General features: G+C 39.1%; 2 protein-coding genes across 4 annotated transcripts; one reads left to right on the plus strand and one right to left on the minus strand.

Moving 5' to 3' along the window:
- Positions 1-934: 934 nt before the first annotated feature.
- Positions 935-8,177, minus strand: coq4 (coenzyme Q4 homolog (S. cerevisiae)). 2 transcript variants are annotated; one of them, XM_085413957.1, is made up of 7 exons: positions 7,863-8,177; positions 6,172-6,324; positions 5,060-5,156; positions 3,958-4,060; positions 3,710-3,839; positions 3,128-3,221; positions 935-1,489 (listed from the first exon to the last, which is right to left on the minus strand). In XM_085413957.1, exons 1-7 carry the CDS (start codon positions 7,924-7,926, stop codon positions 1,312-1,314), a joined length of 819 nt encoding a protein of 272 aa, XP_085270083.1. In that variant the 5' UTR covers positions 7,927-8,177; the 3' UTR covers positions 935-1,311. The 2 variants fall into 2 exon arrangements, with proteins under 2 accessions (XP_085270083.1, XP_085270082.1); XM_085413956.1 differs by having other exon boundaries at positions 6,172-6,327; positions 7,863-8,153.
- On the plus strand, positions 8,040-20,843 carry traf2b (Tnf receptor-associated factor 2b). 2 transcript variants are annotated; one of them, XM_085413955.1, is made up of 11 exons: positions 8,040-8,170; positions 12,554-12,756; positions 13,834-13,912; positions 14,153-14,251; positions 16,139-16,300; positions 16,407-16,481; positions 16,635-16,709; positions 18,096-18,308; positions 18,415-18,718; positions 18,959-19,107; positions 19,195-20,843. In XM_085413955.1, the coding sequence occupies exons 2-11, from the start codon at positions 12,581-12,583 to the stop codon at positions 19,411-19,413; spliced, it is 1,551 nt and encodes a 516-aa protein (XP_085270081.1). In that variant the 5' UTR covers positions 8,040-8,170; positions 12,554-12,580; the 3' UTR covers positions 19,414-20,843. The 2 variants fall into 2 exon arrangements, with proteins under 2 accessions (XP_085270081.1, XP_085270080.1); XM_085413954.1 differs by lacking the exon at positions 8,040-8,170 and adding an exon at positions 8,457-8,600 and having other exon boundaries at positions 19,195-20,842.
- The last annotated feature ends 1,983 nt before the right edge of the window (positions 20,844-22,826 follow it).

Genomic DNA, 22,826 nt, shown 5'->3' on the forward strand with positions numbered 1-22,826 from the left:
TTTGCCTCATCACTGAACAAAATCTTCTGAGTGAACTGGGGGTCCTGTTCCAATTTTTGTTTTGCCCATTCTGCAAATTCTGTGCACCGATCTGGGTCATCCTCGTTGAGATGCTGCAGTAGCTGGAGTTTGTAAGGGTGCCATTTGTGAGTAGCTAATATCCGCCGAAGGGATGTTTGATTAATGCCACTCTCCAGTGACATGCGGCGAGTGCTACGCTGTGGGCTCTTGCTCAATGAAGCTAGGACAGCCACTGATGTTTCTTCATTAGTGAAAGTTTTCTTGTGTCCACATTTTGGCAAATCCAACACTGAACCAGTTTCACGAAACTTAGCAAGCAGTTTGCTGACTGTAGCATGGGAGATGGGTGGTCTCGTAGGGTGTCGTGCATTGAAATCTGCTGCAATGACCCGGTTACTGCGTTTACCAGATATCAACACAATTTCGATCCGCTCCTCACGTGTTAACCTCTTTGACATGTCAATGGCTGTGAACAAAGAGAAACTTGTAAATAACTCATGAAAGAATAAAGTTACGTTGAAACCAAGCACACCATTGTTTTTCTTGCGACATTACCAATAAGTTTGATGTGTCACATGGTCCTCTTCCTATTGAAAAAACAAAAGTTGTATCCAAGATGGCTGACTTCTAAATGGCCACCATGGTCACCACCCATCTTGAGGAGTTTGCCCCCTCACATATACTAATGTGCCACAAACAGGACTTTGATATCACCAACCATTCCCATGTTATTACAGTGTATCCGTATAAATGGCCCACCCTGTAGAACACAGAAAGTGAAAAGTACCAGGCGATAAAACAAAAAGTCAGAATACCCCTGAGAGCACATTTCAAGTTTCAGTTAATGAGCAATGACAGATGAACAAGTGCAGATATTTTGTGTAAATACATCTTTCTGTAAAAGTACCACAAATCCAACTTAAACACTGTGATGTATTTCACTGTATCCAATGAACTCTGCCACATGCACACAATAGAAAACACAGTGGCTGAGGTTACAACTTCTGAGCAAAAAGTAATATTAGTGTCAAAAAATAAGCCTGTTTTAATAACTACAACAACTTTAATAATTCTAGTTACATGGCAGAATCAGACACAAATAAAAGCGTCTCATCAGCTGAGATCATCTTCCGTTAAAACCAGAAAAACAGGAAAGGAGATTTTTCAAATCTTTGCAGAGGGAAATTCTCCCTTCCCCCCAGCATTACAAATTTCCACAGAATCTTTTACATATTTCTGGTTTAGTCTCTTGTAGAGCAATTTCCAGAACATTCATTATGTTTTCCCTCTTCAGGTCTTCTTCTTAGCCTTTGGTATGACAGGAGGTGGCTCGATGTTGAGCTCTCGCCGGAGGTCCTCGAGGCTCTGCTCCCAGCGCCTCTCGTAGAAGATGCTGAGGACGCAGCGAGCACACCGTCCGTTCTGGAGAGCCCACGGGCCCAAAGATGTAAAGAGTGACTGTAAACGACTGGGAGAAGGAGGAAGAAGGAAGATGAGAGCGTCATATAACAATAATGAGGAAACCTGGCCAATAAACAACAAAGTCCCCTGATACTGAGGAAGTTCACAGGTATTAAATGAGGAAGACTTTATATTTGCAGGAAAACAGCCCACATACATTTCATCATCCCACACCCACGCACAATTTAGTCACTTACAGGATTTTACTGCTTCCAGATGTTTTATTTTGGACTTTTTACACTGTATCCACTAAATCTGAGTACAAAAGGACTTCTGATCATCTCGATTAGTTTCTCCATTGTGCTGAACTGAAAGTGAAGAACTGTTATAAAGACGAGGCGGTCATTCGGTGATGACAGTAAATGCAAGTTTGGCTTCTGGGTAACTGAGATGGTTTATTGCTTTTTATTTCAAGAAACAATGACACGTCAAATACTCCAGAAATGGACTTAAATGGATTTACATACACTACATTGCCAAAAGTATTCACTCGTCTACTTTCACAAGCATATGAACTTGAGTAACATCCCATTCTTAATCCATGGGGTTTAACATATTGGCCAACCCTTTGCACCTATAACAGCAGAGTGCATGCTTAGGTACTTGATTTTATTCACCTGCTGCCATGGAAGTGATCAGAACACCTGAAAATGATTTGGATTTGGGAGTGAACACTTTTGTCTACAATCTAACATTCACTTCCATCTCCACTTGGAGAGTGGTCCGGGTTTTCACTTCTCCCTCTGGCTCCCTTTTTATTCTCATATTTCACGAGAACAACTGATTACAACATTGAATTCCTTCCTGTTGAGCTTGCTGTTCCCCTTTTAGAACAATATTTATCTGATCTTTAATAGCTGGATTTCTTTCTCTCTCTCTTTTTTTTTTTAGCTAGATTTCTGTTGCAGGAAGAGAGCTGACTTAAAGTCTGGGTTAGTTACCAAGGTAACAGATGCTCTGGTGGGGTTTTTCACTGAGCCCTAAGTTTCTCTCTGACTCTTCCCCTCTTGCTGAGGCAGCTCTGATTTCATTTCCTTTAATATGAAAGCCATCCACAGAGCGCATCGATGTTCATGCTGAAGTTCCAGTTAAATATAAATTCTTTAGCCTTTAATGTGACCGATTTGTTATTAAATAGTAATGGATGTAGAGCACAGCTTTATATTTGTATCATTAGTTATTATTAATCTCTGGCTTTCTTCGGTGTGTCATTCCTAACTGAAAGCAGCAGATGCCTGGTTCTCCTGGAGGTTTACTTCTGTTAAAAGGGAGTTTTTCTTTCATCCTGTTAGTCATTGGTGGGAAATCTTGTTGTTTTTTTCTCTGTGTTATTGTAGGGTCTTTACCTTAAAACATAAAGCACACTGAGGTGACTGTTGTTCTGATTTGGCGCTTTATAAATGAAACTGAATTGAATCGAAATACTGCATTAAAATGGAGAATCCTGGCATCAGAGCTCCACTGATGATGTCACATTTTTTCATAAGCTGCACAAAAATGTAATCATATAAGGAGTTTAGTTCTAAACTCAACATTATTGCTGCTTTTTGAAACAGACGTCAGCCTGTAATCAGACTCAACCCAGCACTTACAGAAATTTCAGCAAGTCAGTCAAACTATAACTCTCCTGTTATCCCAACTATACCTTGCATTTAGCCGTAGTGGCCCTAGCACAGCTCCAAGAGCACACATGGGAAGCCCGGTCTGAGTAGCTTCAAACCATTTCACAGCGACTTCACCTGAACGGAAGACACAGAAAAGGACACAAACATGCAAATTAAAGATTAAATTAGGAGAAAGAAAAGGAGAAGTTGTCAGCCAACAGTGTATTAAAATAACTTCTGTGTGAACCCTATTTCTCAGAGTTTTTGGCAGGTTTATTCTGATATAGAATTGGTCAAATAGGAGATGCCTGCAAAACTGAAAACTCAGGTCAACACTTTATATCAAATGGACTTAAAATGTATGTTTAGAGATTTGTAGGTTTGTAGAGACAACTGGATGAGAAAACTTGGGAGCGAAGAAATGAAGTTCAAATCTTTTTGCTGTAAAACTGGAAACATTTGTTCAGGCATGCACAGAATAACTCTCACTGACATACAATTAGGTATGCACTATATAAAGACAATGCGTGGCTTGGCTGTGAAGTTTCTATAAATAAACCTTTACTTTGATAAAAGTAAATGTCAGAAAATAGCATTTTCAGATTACACAGAACTCGACTCACCCAGCATGTTAGTGGGCATGCCCAGTAAGGTGTGCAGCAAGTCGTGGACCTCTCTGTATCTCTGCATGACATAAGCTAGCTCCTCGTTGTCCACGAACTTCACGTCTGCTCTTGAGTCAGGAGTCACATCCTGAGGGAAAAATTAAAAAAACGGAAGAAGGAAGGAAGCGTGTTTATACCAAACAATAAGTGTTTACAAATGCACAAAAAAACAAGTATATATGCACATCACATCAGCAAATACTCACATTGTCCTCCAGAAATCTGAGGTATTCCCTCCCAAAGGAGCCGTCAGGCAGCGAAGCCATCTTTGTCAGATCGAGCGTAGACAGCCGGATCCTCGGCCTTTCTCTGCAAGATCAAATCAAATAAGAATAAAGCGCAACACTAATTCCAAAAAAGCTGTGATGCTGTGTAAAATATAAATAAAAACTAATGCAATGCAAGCTTAACCATATAGAATGTTTAAACTGTGAAAAACTGAAACCAGCTGCTGGACTTTTGGATTCCAGCTGCTCAGCAGTCCTGGGTCTTCTTTGTCATATTTTCACTTTAGCATCGTCTTGCTTTCAGGCCTTCCCTGAAAAAGACATCATCTGGATGGGAGCGTATATTGCTCTAAAATCTGTATATACCTTTCAGTTGCTTGATGTTACCTCTCCAGATGTGCACTGTTGCACTCCCATACCATTAGAGAGAGATGCAGGCGCTGATAACAAATTGAATAGTCGCTCTCCTCTTTAGTCTTGCAGCATCCATGTTTTCGCCCCAAAGATTCTAAATTTGGATTTTTCTGACTACAGAACTGTCTTTGTCTTTGCCTCGATCCACTTTAAATGGATAGCTTAGAGAAGACAGCAGGGTTCCTGCCAGGGTCCAAAAACACCAGAAATGTAGTACTAATTTTGGCCTTGCCTATGTGCACAGAGATTTCTCCAGATTCTCCAACTAAACTGTTGATGATGAGCAACTCAAAGTTTTCACAATTTTACACTGAGGAACATTAATTCTGAAACTGTTCAATGACTTGTAGATGCAGTTTTCTGCAGACTGATGAACCTCTGACCATCTTTACTTCTGAGGAATGCTGCTTCTTAAAGATGCTCTTTTTATACCCAGTCAGGTTCCTGCCATCAAATTATAAAAATGATACATTTTCTCTGTTTAAACATTTAATTTGTTGTCTATGTTCTATTGTGAATAAACTACGGGTTTATCAGATTTGCACATCACACCATTGTGGTGGTTTTTTTTTTTTTACATTTTAAACAGCGTCCTTCGAAGACAGGAAACATATTTTTAATGTGCCCGAAGCAGAAAGCACTATGACGTTCTGCCACACTGACTCACGTTAGGACAGCGTAGCCTTCAGGGTCATTTCTCATCCTGTCCCTGAGCTTTATGAGTGCTAGGTGTCCCGTTGTCTCCCCCAGGACTGCAACCATGTCTGTAAAGTACCCAGAGTTTCATGAAATCCAAGGGCACCGAGTTCAACATCATGACAGTACAGTGAAAAGTTGACGATATTTTTATTTACAGTAAAGAAACCATGTGTTAATTCTAAACAGGTCACTACTGTTTACTCATCATGGAAGCAATACTCAGAAACTTCACAAACTTTTAATCAGTCTGCTTTAAAGACGGAGCTGGGAAAGACCTCTGTGCCTGTGAAAAATGCATTTTTAAAAAAAAAATCCATTTATTTATCAATTTATTTTTGGACATGAATCGATACTAAGCAGTGGATGTCATGAGAAACCTCACTAAATGTCAGCTGACAGGTGTTATGACTCTGTTCCTTCATTGGAGTTTCAGGGTAACTAATATGTGGCTGTAATTTGTATTTAGTCTCATTTTTGTTTCCAAGACATTTTAAGTCACGTACTAAAGGTCTCCAGAGAATAAGCCCTTGAGGATGAATACAAAACGCTTTATCAGTACATGGGAAAAGAAACTAATCAGTGGTATCATTTCTGAAAAATGGAAAACAATCCCACAATCTGAAGCCACATCAAGGTCAGACTTGTTCACATCCCTATCAGTTGGAGACTGGCTGACATCAGTTTTACCAAGAAGCCTGAATTCCTCAAAGTAGCAAAATACCAAAAATACACAGCTTTTTTTATTCTTACATATTTTGTGCTACTTTGTTCTTTTTTGGAGATCGAGAAGACAGTTTGTACAGTGAAAACACTGGCTCAAAAAATACATGTAAATTAAGGTTAGGCTCCGATCTCTGTGATTCAGACACAAAGGCAAAAAAGTTCAAATGTAAATTTTGGCACTAAATTTTATACAGTTAACTCCAAAGCCCCTCAACCCAAAAACAGCTGTGCTTTAAGGTTTATAACTGACCTTGTAAACAGCACTTTGATTAAACATCCTCATCTTAACCGATTTATAGTCCCTAACACACAGAAAGAAAATCAGTGCACACGGAAATGCTCACGTGAGTGTCTCACCATGTCTGTAGGGGTTTTGCAGTGCCGCCACACCTGACCCAATGGACAAGAGAGCTTTTTGAACGGTGGTGGTGGGAATATGTCCAGGGTACAGTCCATCGTAGTGGATGTTTGCAAACTCAGTGCTGCTGCTGTGCAGCTGCTGAACACAAACTACTACGGAAAAGATGGAGTGGTATTAAATGCTGCACTATTCTATAGAGACATATTTATTCTATTGCTGTTATAACAAAAAACAACTAAACCGATTATTGATAGTGGAGTGTCCAAATACCAAAACCTTTATGGCAGGATAAACCATTCAGATCATTTATTTGTAGTAACAGACTGCACTGCACATCAAAGTTATTAGAGTTAACTAAAACTAGAGGGGAAAAAAGAAAAAAGTTTTAATTAAGTAAAATTAAAATAAAAACTAGACTTTTGAAACAGATTAAAACTAAATTAAATGACTTTTTTGAACCTGGAAAACTGACTAAAATTACATTTAAATAAATACAGAGGAAATATCCTCAGTAACTATCTGTTAGTATGGCAAATATTTTATAATAGCTTGGCTGATGAGGCATTGATGGATATGTGTATTGAGACTCTGGATGTCTTGAACAATGTGAATCAACTGCTTTCAAAAGATGTTTTTTTTTTACTTAATTTTTATTAACACTTAAAAAATTAGTCATTCATTGTTATATTACAGTTGTCACATTTACAGTTATGGCGGCAGAATATAGCATTCACAAAATTACTTTTCTATAATAATAATAATAATAATAATGCTTAAATATAAATAAATCTAAAAATGAAAATTATAAATAGATAGATGAAGCTAATGTGTTTCTCTCCCTTCATTGTTCAAATAATGCAAAAATAGGTCTCCGTCTCCTCATAAACAAGTCTTTTCGAGATATGTTCCATTAGTTAGAGTTCCCAAATTCTAACTGCAACCACATATGATATGATGGAGGGTTGTGTTTCAGCCATCAGACGAGTTTTTATTGTAATACCTGCACTGATTTTCCTAAAGCTTTCCTCTAATGTGTGGCCTCAATGTAACAAAGATTATAGGGACTAAAAGTAACACTGAAACCTGTAAAATTAAGTATTTTCAAGCAATAAAACCTACCTGAACTTAAAGTGAAAAACTGATTGACGTAAGTGATAAAATCAAAAACTAAAACACAAAACAATAATGACAACAATGTTGGCTCCTTCTGAGAGAAGAAAGCCACAGTCCTGTCTTGTGTATGTGTTTTGGCAGAAACGTGTGCTTAATTTACGTCACATTTTGAGTCTGTACACGCCATGAATGATCTGCATGAGCTACAAGAGCATAGATAGCTCCATAAACACATGGGACACAAAGCTGGAGAACACTTTGATTTATATGAATTATAAATCACTGACATTCAGCACTGTTTGATGACGTGTCAATAGATCATCCCAGTGTAGTGTATGTGTTGTTCGCCTGCTACAACGTTTTCTTTAAGAGTGATTCGGTAAACAATGATGAACATTTCCCTGACGTTAAGCTAACAGTTGGTTGACATACTGCTAAGTAACGCGTAGCCCTGTGCCTGGTGTATGCTGACAGCAAGGCTCCCACACTACTTCTTTCCTTTATCAACTTACCACCAGGTTTATTTTTAAGAACACTAAGCTGTAACACAGAGGACACCTTCTTAAACTCGTACCTTTAGAAACTGTAAAACAGTGTCGCCGCCGGTTGATCCATCGGAAGGGTATCAGCGGCCACATTCTTTTGCGGTAGTACGCATGCGTGAGTGGAGCACTTGTTTTCGGCTTCGGAGCAGCCCAAACTACGTTGAGAGGGGTGGCTTTGGGCTTTCATATAAAAACCCAGCCGTTACTGCGCCCTCGCTAACAGCAGCTTAAAACTAAGTGCACTTAGTGACACACCCGTCCGTGAATTATGATAAAGAGCGAGTTCTAAGTTGAGTTGCGTTTTCCCCTCGTTGAGAAACACAGGCCAGACTCCAAGGTTAGTCAGTTTGCATGCTGTGAATCCCTTCCTATAACTCACTAGCAATTATCTGTCTGAGTAGGTAAACGTATAAGTCGTAAAAGCAAACACACTTTAATGTTAGCTGTTTGAAGTTCGCAGGTGCTCATTAAAATAATTAAAGTGTTTTTTACGTGCCAAAGTACACAATTGCTTAATAAAAGCAATAGCCCAAACTCTAAAATAATATTTAAAATATTACAGGAGCTAATCTAGTAAAATAGATGCTAAACAGCCTACATCACAGTGGCTAAGCTCTCTGTAAGCTCTCTGCTACTGAACGCGCTGGCCGGGTTTATATACCGTAGTTTCCGATGCTTACGTGTTAAGGGTGTAGCTAAGTTACGAGGTGAAATAGTGTCCGTGGTGGTGACGACTGTAAGATCCACTGACAGTCTTTGCGAACTCGGTGAGTAAACATTCAGGTTTGGGCTTTTGTATGAGAAAGGGTCTGAAGCACCCTGCATTTTCACACTGAACTCGCAGAAGTTCAGCGTTAACACGCAGGGCAACATGGCGAGCTGAGAGGACGAGTCTCCCCAGGAAGAGGATGTTTTTTAGGCTTTGAGCAACGCTGGGTGTAGCTTTAAAGAGCAGCTGTGGTTATTTGTCTGAGACAGAAGCTGAAATGTTGAGACTGAAATTTTGTATTCTTTTTGTTGTTGTTGTTGTTGTTGCTTTATTTCGTTGTTGCTGGCTGTGTTGTTCGTTTCACAGAAAAGTTTATGCTGCTGTACATGACAAAGGTCACTTTTCAAGGTTTAGCTGTACGTAGGCCTCGTGTGTGTTACCTTTTATATAACTTAAATTCTTGTTTCTGATATTTCAATGCACAGTGTTTCATTGTGTGTTTCTCTGACAATTATGACTAGTTTCCACGCGATCCAGTGATCGCGCTGAATTGATGTTGTAATTACAACATTATCCAAACACGAGCTTGCACGCCTTTTCGCTCACAGCAGGTTGCCGCAGCTTTTCAGTTAAGTTTCGTAAGAATGAAGTTAGGCTTGAACTTCTTACGCAATACCAGTAACAGAAAAGTTACTCATGATTTAATGTGAATGGGGTGAGTGGCAGAATTGAATTGCGTTCAAATAAATACACGCGGGAAGAAAGAGCTTCCAAAGAAAAGCAGCGTTTCCTGCCTTAATATGAAATTATTAACAGTGTATTCAAATCATATATTACTATATGTTCTAATTCAGGGTGAGATAAGTAAAACTCTAAAAATAAAGGTTCAACAGAAATCTAGATTTAAAACAAACATATACAAACAAGATGCCAAAGTATTTCATTTTGTTAGAAATTTCTAAGATTTAAGTAACAGTTAAGAGGTTAAATTTATGTGAAGCACAGTTATAAATAAAAATGAAATGAAACTCTAAAAGCTGGCTCTTTAGACAGTAAGCTGATCTTGGCTGTAATGTGATTCATCTAAAAAAAATTCTTGTAGATGAGTTTGTAGGAAGGACACAAAGCTTCTTATTTTTTTTAGCTATGGGTATTTGGATTTACATATATTATGTTTATTTATTTATTGAGTGATGTATTGGAGTTGGATTAACTATTTCCAGTTTCAGTGTTAATACTCCCACTGAAATTAAAACATAGGGGTTTTCCTTGCATCTATCTTTTGATTCAACATCCACTTTCTGTGTGGTCTTACTTCCCCCCATGAAAGTTAGTTGCTTTGTTTGAAAAGGATCTAAATTGGTCTAAGGAAAAATCCACTGAAAACACGATTCAGATATGTTCTGCTTGGAGACCACGTCTGCAAAAAGTTCATTGAAAACTCGTGACCATCAGGAGTGGTGCTGTTTTGTAGACACAATTTGGAATTTACCACTTTATTTCTTTGTGGGGAAAAACCTGAGCTGTTTTGTTGGAATTGCATACACCATTCACATTTAGTTAAACATTAACATTTACTTTATGGGTGTTGTTCTGTTCACCTTAGCACCTGCTTTGACTTAAGAACATAAATGGTTGAATGGTGAGACAGCACTGTTAAGCTGTGTGGCTTTTGCCACATATTACCTTAAGCCTACAAACACCACAAACTTAAACAACCATATTTTCAAGTTTGTGACATGCAAAGGTGCACTTTGTCCACATTCCTTGCAGTTTTCTTTGACATGCAGGCGTGTATTATATATAATTTATACACCTGTAAAACCCACTTACACATGCAGTGGAAATATATGAAATATATCAGTAAGGAAATATATCAGTAAGAGTTGTCATCTGCTGGTTATGGGAAAAACAAACACTAGACAGTCCCCACACATTTTTTCATAAGGGAATTTATATATATATATATATATATATATATATATATATATATATATATATAAATAAAAAAAATTGCATAATACCGACAGAATAAACATTTACAGAAATTTGTGACAGAAGGGATATTTGCAAAGACAAAATAAGCCCTGGTGCTGTTCTTTATGCAGTGGGTGAAATAGCTGCCACTATATGCTGTGATTTTAGTCTGAGGTAGACAAATGTAGGAAGCGTGAGGTGAACTGTGCCAGATTATTACTGGCAGTAATAAGTGATTAGGAAGCAGACAGTGCATAATATTCTGGTGTCTGTGAACCAGGTGGGGTGAGTTTTCTGCCAGTTGGGCATTTTCTTTATTCACTTTTTTCTTCACAGATTTCAGTCTAAAATGATTTCCTACCATAAAGTACTTTAATGGAAGAATGATTTTAAACAGTTAGAATTAGTGAGGGAAGATATTGTTTAAATGTAAATGTAAAAAATATGTTTACCATCTTCTGATTGCCAGAATATAACTCTTGATAATTTCTAAGACATACTGAACACAGTTAAAGGAGGTATTTTAACCAAAGACCATGAGGGTTTCCTAAATTTGGTGCCTTAATTTAACCAGGTATAAAATAATATAAAGTGTGTGTGTGTGTGTGTGTGTGTGTGTGTGTGTGTGTGTGTGTGTGTGTGTGTGTGTGTGTGTGTGTGTGTGTGTGTGTGTGTGTGTGTGTGTGTGTGTGTGTGTGTGGAGAGAGGGTGCTGGCAAACCTTTTCCACTTGTAGAATATATATTCAAAAAGGAGCTTCAAGTTAATGCATTTAAAAATTGAATTCATGTAAAGCCCAGATATTGATTGGACATTTTTGCTGGACATTATATTTTAAAATGCAAAGATATTACATGTTGAACAGAATTTAGTTTTGTTTTAAAGTTGAGCTGATTGTGAATTTGATGCCAGCAACATGGTTTGAAAAAGTCAAGACACAAATTGTGTAATCTGGTGAAGCATCAAACATCTAATTGGGGTAATTGGGAAAACAGGCAGCAGTGTAATTGGGTCTTAGTCTTTTAACACGGTTAATGGTCACTTTGACTTAAGTAGCTAATGTTAAAACGATTTTTAAAAGGGTCTGCGTCTTTCTCGTCCTTTAATTTATGCCACTGTGTTTCACTGTACCTTCAGTACCCGCTATTACTTAGTTAAACTTACTCAAATTGAGCACATGGTGGAGCTGTGGCCAGCACCCCTATAAGTGCCATTCCTGTAAGAAACCGTGACTTAAGTGATCTTTTAGTGTTAACGCTTTAAAGCGAGCTTGAAACTGAAACAAAGGTAACAGAAACTATTTGTGGAGGGTGAGAAATGTTGACAGCATTGCAGGAAAAGTATTTAAAGGAAAGACCCAAAATACATGTGCTATGCTGTCTGATGCCTGGCATCATCATCATCGTTTCTGTGAAGTACAAAAGATATCAGCAAAGCTCGTGTAAATGCTGTGTTTGCATTTCATACCGCATTAAAGTGAGAAATATTTCACTAGTATTTCTCAGTAGAAAGATGCTTATCTGATTATTATCTGGAAATGCTGTACAACAAAACCAAGTTCTACAGTTTAAAGTTACTCAGCTCTTTGTAAGCAGGGGATTTTTTTAAAACGGGTTTAGATACGTGTTTAAATAGATTAGGTTGTATATCCTGATGCTGCTTCTCTCACAGCTATGTTTATCCCACCAATCACAAGACTTTTTCTGATAACTCAAAAAGAAAAAGTACCTATGTCTTCAAGTCATTTGACTTGCTGATCTTGTTTCAGCCGTTGCAGTGTTAAGCAGGGTTTTCCATATTTTTGAATATTATTACCATGCTTTTCTTTTTTTGTGTGGCATTGCTGGCTGTGCCAAGACTTACACAGTAGCGTGGACAAATATTTCCTCGAGGGTCACACAGATTCTCATGGTGATCTTTTAAATAGTTAAGCTTGCCAGCGGGTAATTCACTGCTAGTTTGAGTTTATATTCCATCTTTGCAGTTAGTTCCTGCCTGGTTGTTGACAGCTGTTTCTCTGTGTTCTCATTAACAGGATATAGCACCAGATTGATGGAGAAGAATGGCCCGTATTTCTTTGGACTGTCCCAACTCTTTACCAGGGATTCCCCTCAGTGTCCTGTCAGTGCCCATGGAAAATAAATATAAATGTCAGCAATGTCTCCAGGTCCTGAGGAAGCCTGTCCAGGCTCAGTGCGGCCACCGCTTCTGTGTACACTGCTTCAAGCAGCTCACCAGGTAGACCGGAGGTCCTTAGACCAAACTGCTTACCCCGCACCTAATGTTTCCTGTCTTACTGGACATGCTTCAGCACACCCTTTCCTCATCTTTCCTCAACTCTGGGAGTTTTGTCCAGACAAGATCAGTTATTAATGCAGACTCATGCCCCACATGATGGACCTGTCATACTGATGTTTGTGAATCACAAGGATGTGGTGTTGCTGATTCATTCTAAAGGTCTTCTTTCTAAAACCTCTTTTCTGAGTCATTCACACACTGGTGGATTGTTAATGCATGAGGTGTATTTGTAATGAATACCCAATCCAGTGTTTTCATTGCCTTATGTATTCAAATTCATTACAGAGTAATCGTAAAGAATATTAACAAAAACTAATACATGAGGAAAAATGCTGGATTTGTATTGAATATTCACTACAAGTACAAAGAGGTGTCACACCAACGTATTTGTAACGAGTATTTGTGATGTGTATTCGTTACAGATACATACATGGATACACTAATTCATTTCTAGTTGATGTCCGTTTCAGTTATGTGTTATCTAATGTTTAATGAAAGTATAATTAAACAAAATGTGACAGAAAATGTGGAATTTTACCTTTTTTTTTTTTTTTTTAAACCGGCAGACTCTTTGTTAATTCCCCAAACATTTAAACAACAGTAACACAAGTGATTGTGAAATGTGTGGATTTCGCATGTGATTTGTCCGAGTGCTTTTATTTGTTTCAAAATAACCAGATCATGTACGTTATAAATTCACCATGTGATGTGTCGCACCCACACGTGCCCTTTGTTTATGCTTGTGTGTGTGTTTTGGTTATTCATTTAATCGCCTTCAAACTTGCTAAAGCAACTTTTTTTTGTTTTTAGTTCTTTTTTTTTCTTCTTGTCCCACTGATATGATGCTTACAAGCTTCTTTTCATTTCCCTTGTATTGATTAAACGTTCCTCTGCTCGAGCTGTGATCCACACTGGTCAGCAGTTGCTGCAGTTTTGGATCAGCAGGAAATTGTTGCTGACTGTTGGCGTCGAGCCGCTGCTTTTACAGTAAAGTCACAAACCTGTCTTGTTTGGTAGTTCTGGCCCAAAGCCATGTGAAGCCTGCCGTCAAGAGGAGATATACGAGGAACCCATTTCCATTCTAAACAGCAGTGAGGTAAGCCTTTATATGTATTCAGGTTTCAAACCCACTGTCTTTGTTATGCTAGGAGTAGTCAGCATGTGATTACTGCCCTTTAGAGGAAAAAATATGACTGCAATCTGGCGGGGGTTTCCCTAACCACACAATGCATCAATGCATCCCACTCTTGTCTGCTTTCTTTTAAGAGCATTGAAGGCTTTATGAGTTCACTGATCTCTTTGTTTTTGCCCTCTCCCCCCACCCCCCACCTCACAGGCTTTCCCAGACAATGCAGCAGGCCGAGAAATAGCAAGCCTGCCAGCCAGGTGTTTGAACCAGGGCTGTAACTGGACTGGATCTATTAAAGAGTATGAGGTAAAGTATGAAATCTGTCTTTTCCTGTGGCATGGGCATTGCTGCCTTTTACCTGGGTGTAGGTTTACACTACCAAAAAAGAGCCTTGTCAGTATTTATTAATCTACGTGAGAGGGTAATCTGACCTATAATCTGCGTTCCCGGGTCACTGTGTTCCCTGAAAAAAGCTCAGCTTTCATAGCACGCTCTGTACTATGTGCTGCGTTGCTGCAAACAGGAAGTGAAACTTAACAGGCGGCTGGAAAGTCCCAGCCTCTCCTCATTTATCAACAAAAGCTCAGTGGAAAGTACCAGAATGGAACAACCCTGTTGAGCTTAGCGTGACTGGGTTACTGACCATTAAACTATAGAGCTGTTAAGGAAACTGCTTGTATTCATTCAGTTTAGCAGAAACCCAGATTTCATTGAACACAGACTGGAGTTTGTAAAAATGCATGAAAGACACGTGAAGTAAATAAAGCTGGTTTGTGTGTGTGTGTCTGTCTGCAGCTGTGTTTCTACTGTAAGCATCAGTTTTAGATGAGCTACGTAGTTTGTGTAGTAAGCAGATGGCACCATGATGCTTACACTGTGAAAAGGATGTTTACAACAATTCTTGTCTGTTTGTGGTTTTAACTAAGCGTACCAGTGTGACCTAATCTACATCACTTTGTGACTGTGCATGTATGTGCGCGTGTGTGTGTTTTTCACCTGGGAAATGTTAAAATGATATGCTGTTTAAATGAAAACGCTAGGCGAATGTGTGGGATTTGCACGGATTGGAAATGGAATCCCAAGCACTAGCACGCAGATGAATCTTCCTCTTATTAAAAAAACAATAAAAAAGAAGACACCAAAAGATCAAAACATGCCAACCTCTTATTGTTGCTTCGCAAACTATTATGCTGTGTGATACACCCACTTTGCATATATTTTTGGCCTGGTATCTTAGTCACTGTCACTGTGTGGGAAAAGCTACAAATTGCTAGTCGCACACACCCATAGCGAGGCCTTCTGAAGCTGGGGAAAAAATAGTCACATCAAGGCGTTGGAGTGTTGTGCCGAGGACAGGGATGAGATTAGGAATCTTCTAAATGTGAGTCATTTTTATTGACGCGATCCGGTTCAAGATTTTTGAGCGTAGCAAGTCTGGAAAGTCAGCAGTCAAAGCGAAAAACCGGCTAACGTACCTGAGCTTCTGCTTCTGGGTCTGCAGCATGCCTTTGGTAGTCATTCTGAAAGACTGCAACTTCCCTGTTGATTAACCCCACCTTAAGCTCCACCCCGTCTGCGTGATTCCCGGTATTTTTAAATGGTGAATACACAGCTTTAAATATATTTCTTTAATTATTCTACTTCCCCTTTTATCTTCTCTTCATTATAATTCTATTTCTATGGTACATTTTCATCCCTTTTTTTTCCTATCAGATGTTTGTGGAGCTCGCTTTTTGTTTAAATTTCGTTTGCTTAGCATGTCATTCGAAAGTAAGAAAAGTGCATATAATGGGGGTTGCAATGAAAAACAAGTAAATATCAAAATAATCTTGATCACAATCGTGTGCGCAATCATAGAACCGTAGTTATCTCTTTCATACTCAAATCAGTGTATTGTGCTTTTACTTTCACTTTTTTTGTCAGTTGGAGGTGTTTTGTTTTTTTTGTTTTTTTTAAAGAACAAAACAAAACAAAAAACACTTGTTTTTCCACATAGAAGCTAAGGATACACCCTGTACCAGAGCAGCTACACCTGCATTTAAACACTTCCTGAAAAGCGGTTATTTATCAGTGATTGGGAAGGGTTTGACCCAACTGTCAGTTTGCTCTTTCACAATGCTGAAAACCTGCTTTACAAGTAACAAACAGGCAGTTCGAAAATAATAACAAATAAAAAATGTCTGTTATTTTCAGGCTCAGCACGAAGGTCGCTGTGAATTCGAGCGGATCCTGTGCGAGGGCTGCCAAACCCTTATCCTTCTCACGGAGAAGGACAGACACAATGAGAGAGAATGCGAGGCAAGAACTCTCAACTGCAAGTACTGCAAAATGACCTTCAACTTCAAAGAGATAAAGGTGGGACATAAAGAGACTACACTAAAATACACTGTTTTTTGTTTTTCTTCTTCTTTGTTGGCATTAATGGACACAAAGTGACGTTCTGCTATACGATGCATTTCAGGCCCATGATGAGATCTGTCTGAAGTTTCCCATGCAATGCAAGGACTGTGGAAAAAAGAAGATACCAAGAGAAAAGGTTAGCGCCGTTACCTTCAATGTAATCTAAGTGGTTTAGGGCAGTCTCCTTATGATACTTAGTTTCTTTTTGACTAGGAGTCCTTCACTTCCACTTTCCTGTTGATGCACTGTTTATAAATGGTCTTTTATCTTTGTTCATTCTGCATTTCAGTTCAATGATCATGTGAAGTCTTGCGCCAAGTCAAAGAGCACGTGTCCATTCAGTGAAGTGGGCTGCAAGTCTATGGTAGGTGCAGTTACATAATCACCAAAACTCCTGTCTTATGTTTTATCGTAGAGGGTTGACCAGTGTGATCGAACTCATTTTTCTCATTTCGATGCTTATTTGTGGTTTAATAAGGAGTCTAAATGTATGTCCTGTACAGTAAGGTAGTAATGTGGCTTATACTTTTCCTGTTGTAAGTAAATTATGAAGTTGAAATCAGATGAAGGAGCTGGCCTGGCTAAAGTCACAGCATCACTGTTTGGTGTTTTTACTGTTCTGTTTTACATCAACATAAGATATGAGTGGCTGCTTTGTGCCTGATGTATGCCGTGAATCTGTGTAGAGCGTATGATGTAGCCTACGTAAGCGGCACACGCTGTTTCCAGTATTTATACCTGTGCAGACTGTGTAGTTATACTGATTATAGGGTTTCAGGAGCGTAGATTTAACACAGAAGTCTAAAACCACTGTTAGAGGTTTAACTTCCAAAAGAGCCAGGGAGTTTCCAACTAAACAAGGCTAATCATCTCCCACCAGCTGCTTTGTATTTGGAGCACAGATAGATGTGAGTTATCTCGTGAAAGCTAGAATATGTTGCACACAGAAAAGATTTCGGCGGGGGTCATTGGATAAATTGGTGTCATTGCAGAGCAGACTTAATGCTATTAAATGCATTTTCTCATCTCCTTCTTCCTAATGTGTTCCCTGAGGTTAGTCACGTGACCCTTTCACATGAGATATTTCGCGCTCTGTGCTTTCGTCAGTAGTTTAAAGTTGGCTGAGCTCAGTTTGGCAAATGTGATGTGATATGATATTATACCCAAGCACCAATGAGAGCTTAGGCACCTTTGAATCAAACTATCGTGGCAGTTAAGGAGGTGTTTGCTCATGCTGCCAGGAAGCCGTCTAAAAGGTTAGATAAGGCTGTTTCTTCAGTTCTTCTAGAAGCAATCAGCACTACTCAGCAGGCATCTTAAAAGGCCTCCAGACACATACTTAGAGCTATTTTAAGCTTTATCTAAATTGGGTTTACTTTCATTGAGCCAACAGAACAAAAGAAGCTGCATGTAAATACTCAAGTGAAACCTGTTTAAAAATATATAAAACATTCCCCGCTTGCCCCCGCTATCCGGTCTATCCTTCAAGCTTGGGTCCTCTACCGGAGGCCTGGGAGCTTGAGGGTCCTGTGCAGTATCTTAACTGTTCCTAGGACTGCACTCTGTGGACAGAGATCTCCGATGTTGTTCCTGGGAACTGCTGGAGCCACTCGCCTAGTTTGGTAGTCACCACACCTAGAGCTAAATTTGTCCTACTGAAGGCACAAACTGGACACCACAGCTCAAAACTAACTGGTTTGACCTTTGTCTCAATAAAACTTAGACGAGCTCTCCCGTGTTTCTGTGTCAGGTAGAGAACGGGAAGCTCTGTGACCACGAGTTCAACAGTACTATGGAGCACTTGCGTCTGCTGCTGCCTCTGGTGCTGTCAGCGACTCGGGCTCGCTCAGAGGGCTCTGGTGCCGGGGAGTGGCAGGAGGACTCCGGAGTGGGCCTGTACAGGGATCCTAATGAGGGAGCCGGGCCCATGACCTCGGTCCAGTCTGTTGACCTGGAAAAAAAAGTGAGTCTCAGCAGGTTTGATGTCGCTTGTAACCACTCTGTTCATTTGGTGAAATGGGAAAGTAATCATTTGTTGCTTCTTCTTTTTTTTTTTCTTTCACCAACAGGTGAACGCTTTAGAAAACATCGTGTGCGTCCTGAACCGCGAGGTGGAGCGCAGTTCTGTTACAATGGAAGCATTCGCACACCAACACCGCTTAGACCAAGAGAAGATTGAAAATCTGTCTAACAAAGTCCGACAGCTGGAGAGGACGCTGACCATGAGAGACTTGCAGCTGTCTGAGACCGAACAGCTGATGCGCGAACTCCAGTTCTGCACCTACGACGGAGTATTCGTCTGGAAAATCTCCGACTTCTCGCGCCGAAGGCAGGATGCCGTGGCTGGTCGAGCGCCTGCAATGTTCTCACCAGGTAGGATGGAAAAACATCACGTGTGGTATGCTTTTAGGTGAGAGGGATTTTTCTGTTTTGTTTTGAGGTCATACAGTTCACATGACATTATCTTCTGGCGTGTAGACGGAGGGGAATTCCACGCCCGCTACACCCTTGTTGTTCTTCAGGGAGCGTGCATGGCTCTGCTGATTTCACATGATGCTGTTTTAGGCTCCGTTTCCATTTCTGACCCTTCTTTTTTTTGTTTTTTCCACGCAGCTTTTTACTCCAGCAAATATGGCTACAAAATGTGTCTAAGGTTGTATTTGAATGGTGACGGGACGGGCCGGGGAACGCACCTTTCGCTGTTTTTCGTCGTCATGAGGGGAAAGTGCGACGCCCTGCTCAAGTGGCCGTTCAGTCAGAAGGTGGGGAACCATTTTAATACGTTTACGCACGAAACTCTCAATGAGCGGCACGAAACCAACTCCTCTTCTCTTCTTCTTCCCCGCCAGGTGACTCTGATGCTCTTGGATCAGAACAACAGGGAGCACATCATCGATGCTTTCCGACCAGACGTCAGCTCCTCGTCCTTCCAGCGGCCGATCAGTGAGATGAACATCGCCAGCGGCTGCCCACTCTTCTGCCCGCTGGCCAAACTGGCCGGAAAGAGCCCTTACCTCAGAGATGATACAATTTTCATTAAAGCCATTGTAGACCTGACAGGCTTATAAGGGTGTACTGTGGAAGTAACACCAAAAAACTCTTTGTTTTGTTTTGCTTTGTTTTGTTTTTTTAAAATACAAAAACACAGAAACAAAAATCTAAACCAAATAATGAATCATTTTAATAGTAATATTAATAATAACAGTAATAATAATAATAATAATTATATATATATATATATATATGACAAAAATACAATGTTATTATCATATAGGTTACTATATTTATATATTATCACATTAAAAGCATCATTAGGATGTCATTACACCTTGAGGGCGTGCGATGTGACATCTGCACTCATTCCGAGGATCCATCTGCAGTGAATCAGTGAATCAGCGGTGAGAGCTGAGAAAAGCTCTCTGAGGAAAAAAGGGTCTGAAGTCATCTGTTATCCTGATGTTACCCTCCTTATATCTGTATTGCATCTTGTAGACGATAATTTATCTCTTATATTATAAGCAGCCTAATATCATAATAGATATAATACACCTTATTTAGCTTTGTGGGAGTGTGTATGTGTGTGTTTTGTTTTTCCCACCACTGTGAGATTATCTCCAGTTACTATTTATTTATGGCTCGAGATAATTAAAGTTAACTAGTTCTAATAAAATGTTTTAGTTTTTACAGGCACATACTTAGACAAATGGGAGATGTGTTTAGTTTTAGCCTGTGTTAGCTCATGCAGTATAGGAAAACAACGACCAATGACAACCAAACAAGCACTGATGGAAAGGAATCAAAAATACTAGATTATCAAAGCTCTCGTGTTGATGAGGTCGTGGTGCGTGCACTTGTCACTTAAACGGCTCGATCTGGTAAACATTTTATATCAAATTTTAAATGAATCTAAAGGGGATAAAACGATGATAAAATATGTAGCCTGTTTCAAATAATCCCTTAATACTGTATTACTAAATAATCCTGAAGCATCTACTGTTACACAGAGTAGCAAATATATAAATAAATATATACATGTACACACTTTATTGTATTATGTCAGTGCTACTGCTAACTATAATGCCTGATCAGTTGTACTCATACTGTACTCAATCATATAAAGTTAGTTTTGAATCTTTCACGACTCTGATGACTGGTGATTATTTATAAAGTGTTTTAAGGGATGCTAAAGTACCATTTGACCATAGGTACATTATTAATTTAACCATTTTTTGTGTGTTTCATTTAAGATAAAATTTCACAAAATTCTATTTGATTTTAATTAAAAGTTCATTTAAAGCATAACAATACTATTTCCTTGTTTTATTTTTGTCTTCTTGTTTATGACTTGTTTTTTAATCCTGTTTATACCTAAACATGATTAATTCATTATTAAAAATTAATAATTGTTGGATGTAGCAACGTGAAATGTAGGCACAAGGGTGTAAGCACCACAAATAATTTAAGTCAAACATATCTTGTAAACAAAAAAAAGGTGTTTTTTTTTTAACCACATGTTTTCTTATATTTGTCTTTTTTTTTTTTTTTTTCTAAAATAACCACGTGTGAATGTGAAAATCCCCCCCCCCACACACACACACACACACACACAGGAATAACACTACAGGTGATTCCTTTTATGTAAAACTCTGATGCCTTCTCCTAAAACAAACGGATGATGCAAACTAGCAAGGGCGCTAAAGAGAAGAAAAAAAACCCAAGCACCACGCTGCAGTGTCGAAAGCAAAGGAACATAGCTGTGTTTGTTGAGCTGTGTTTGTTGTGAATATAGATGTGGTGTACCTGTTTTTCCTTGCTTCACGTTGTTCTAGGGGAACTCCAGCTATTTCACATATAAAAGGTTTGATATCCAAAGTGCTCGTCAGCCCATTCTGTCGTCAAGGAGGCGCTTTAAATGATGGGAAATGTGTGAACTTTTATTCGTTTTAGGGCAGAGTGTGAACATAAAACCAAGTTTAAGTAGCCTGTTTAGCAAAACATATGCCGGCCTTCCTGCCTTGCAAAGAAACACAAAGCCTGCTTTGGTGAATGCCCAAATCAGCAGAAGCAGTGTGCACAGCTGTCCTGTTGTTGCACCTTTGACTTCTGTGAGGCTCTAATAGAGGTCCAAAGAGTTTCCAATGTAAGTGTATGACAGTTTAATAACAACCTCTTCCACTCAGACCTTGTAGATCTGAAGGTACTGAGCTCACTGAACAAATTCCTAAGAACGAGTGAAATGTTTCACTTGGATTATGAAATTTAAGACCACTCTGCTTCCCAGCAGCCTCAGCAATGCCTTTGTACCTCAGGCTAACATAGGTGAAAACTGAAAATGTTGACTGTGTTAATGTGTAGCATGTCAGTGTGCTGAATTACAAATAAAACCAGAACTGCAACCCCTTTACTTTAACCAGTCCATTTAAACCATGTTTCAGCCACTTTTTAGGTTTCATGTCAGTCACATCAGCTTCACCACACAAAGCATGTTCACCAAAAATGAAACCCCACTAGCATGATAGAAGAACACAAAATGACTCATTATACATGCCAGTGATGGTCTTCACTGAGGCTGTGGAAATGCCTCATCATGGTTGAGATAAATGTGGTTGGAAAGAACCTGCCAGAGGGACGGCGCACGTGTGATCAATGACTACGTGAGGAATGAAAATCTTTCTTCTGAAAGCCCCTGGGTTAGATTCTCAAGTATTTAGATGGTGACGCACTTTCTAATCTAATCTTCAAAGTCAGAGGCTGTGAGGTCACCAGATGATATCACAACAAGTGCAGCTGTGCCATGTTTTTGACCTATTTTTATTTTTTTCGAGCCCCCTTATAACTGAAATTAGTTATTGCCGGTAACTGTTGATCCACTAACCTACACACAGCTATAACTGATACACTTTGGTTGATGCTTCTGTTCTCACCCAGAGTTATCGTGTATCGTTTCTTAGATGGTGACCAAGAGTGAGTGCTAAACAAATGACACAAAACTGAAACCGTACAAAAGTAAAGCCCCTTACTTATCACAAATCCACGGAACTAGAAACTGTTCTAGTTGAAATGTTTTAGAGATGTAGTCTAAAGTAAAGTTGCGACACTTTGTATATTTAGATATTTGACAGCAAAGTGAATTCTAAAAAATCTGCAACACTGTGTGAAATTTAAATAAATACAGAATGCGGTGACTTTGTAAATCTCATTAACTAATTTTTTTTTAATTTATCATAGAGCATAAAAAATATTAAATGTTTAAACAGACATTTTATTGTTGCATGAAAAACATGAGCTCATTTTGAATTTGATGGCAACAACATCCCCTCTTCTGTCAACATCTGGAAGCGAGCAGACCAGCTACTGGGCTCTTTCTGGTTCTTGTCTGATATACGTAGGATCCTAGTTGTGTAAAAACTGGTGTTGCTCCAAATCATGCAGGACCCTTTATGCATAAAAGATTTCTCCAGTTTTTAGATGATATTATAGA

This window comes from Rhamphochromis longiceps, linkage group LG7, assembly GCF_057381845.1.
Source record: "Rhamphochromis longiceps isolate RC_006_pf linkage group LG7, R_longiceps_female_GT1.1, whole genome shotgun sequence".
NCBI lineage: Eukaryota > Metazoa > Chordata > Actinopteri > Cichliformes > Cichlidae > Rhamphochromis > Rhamphochromis longiceps.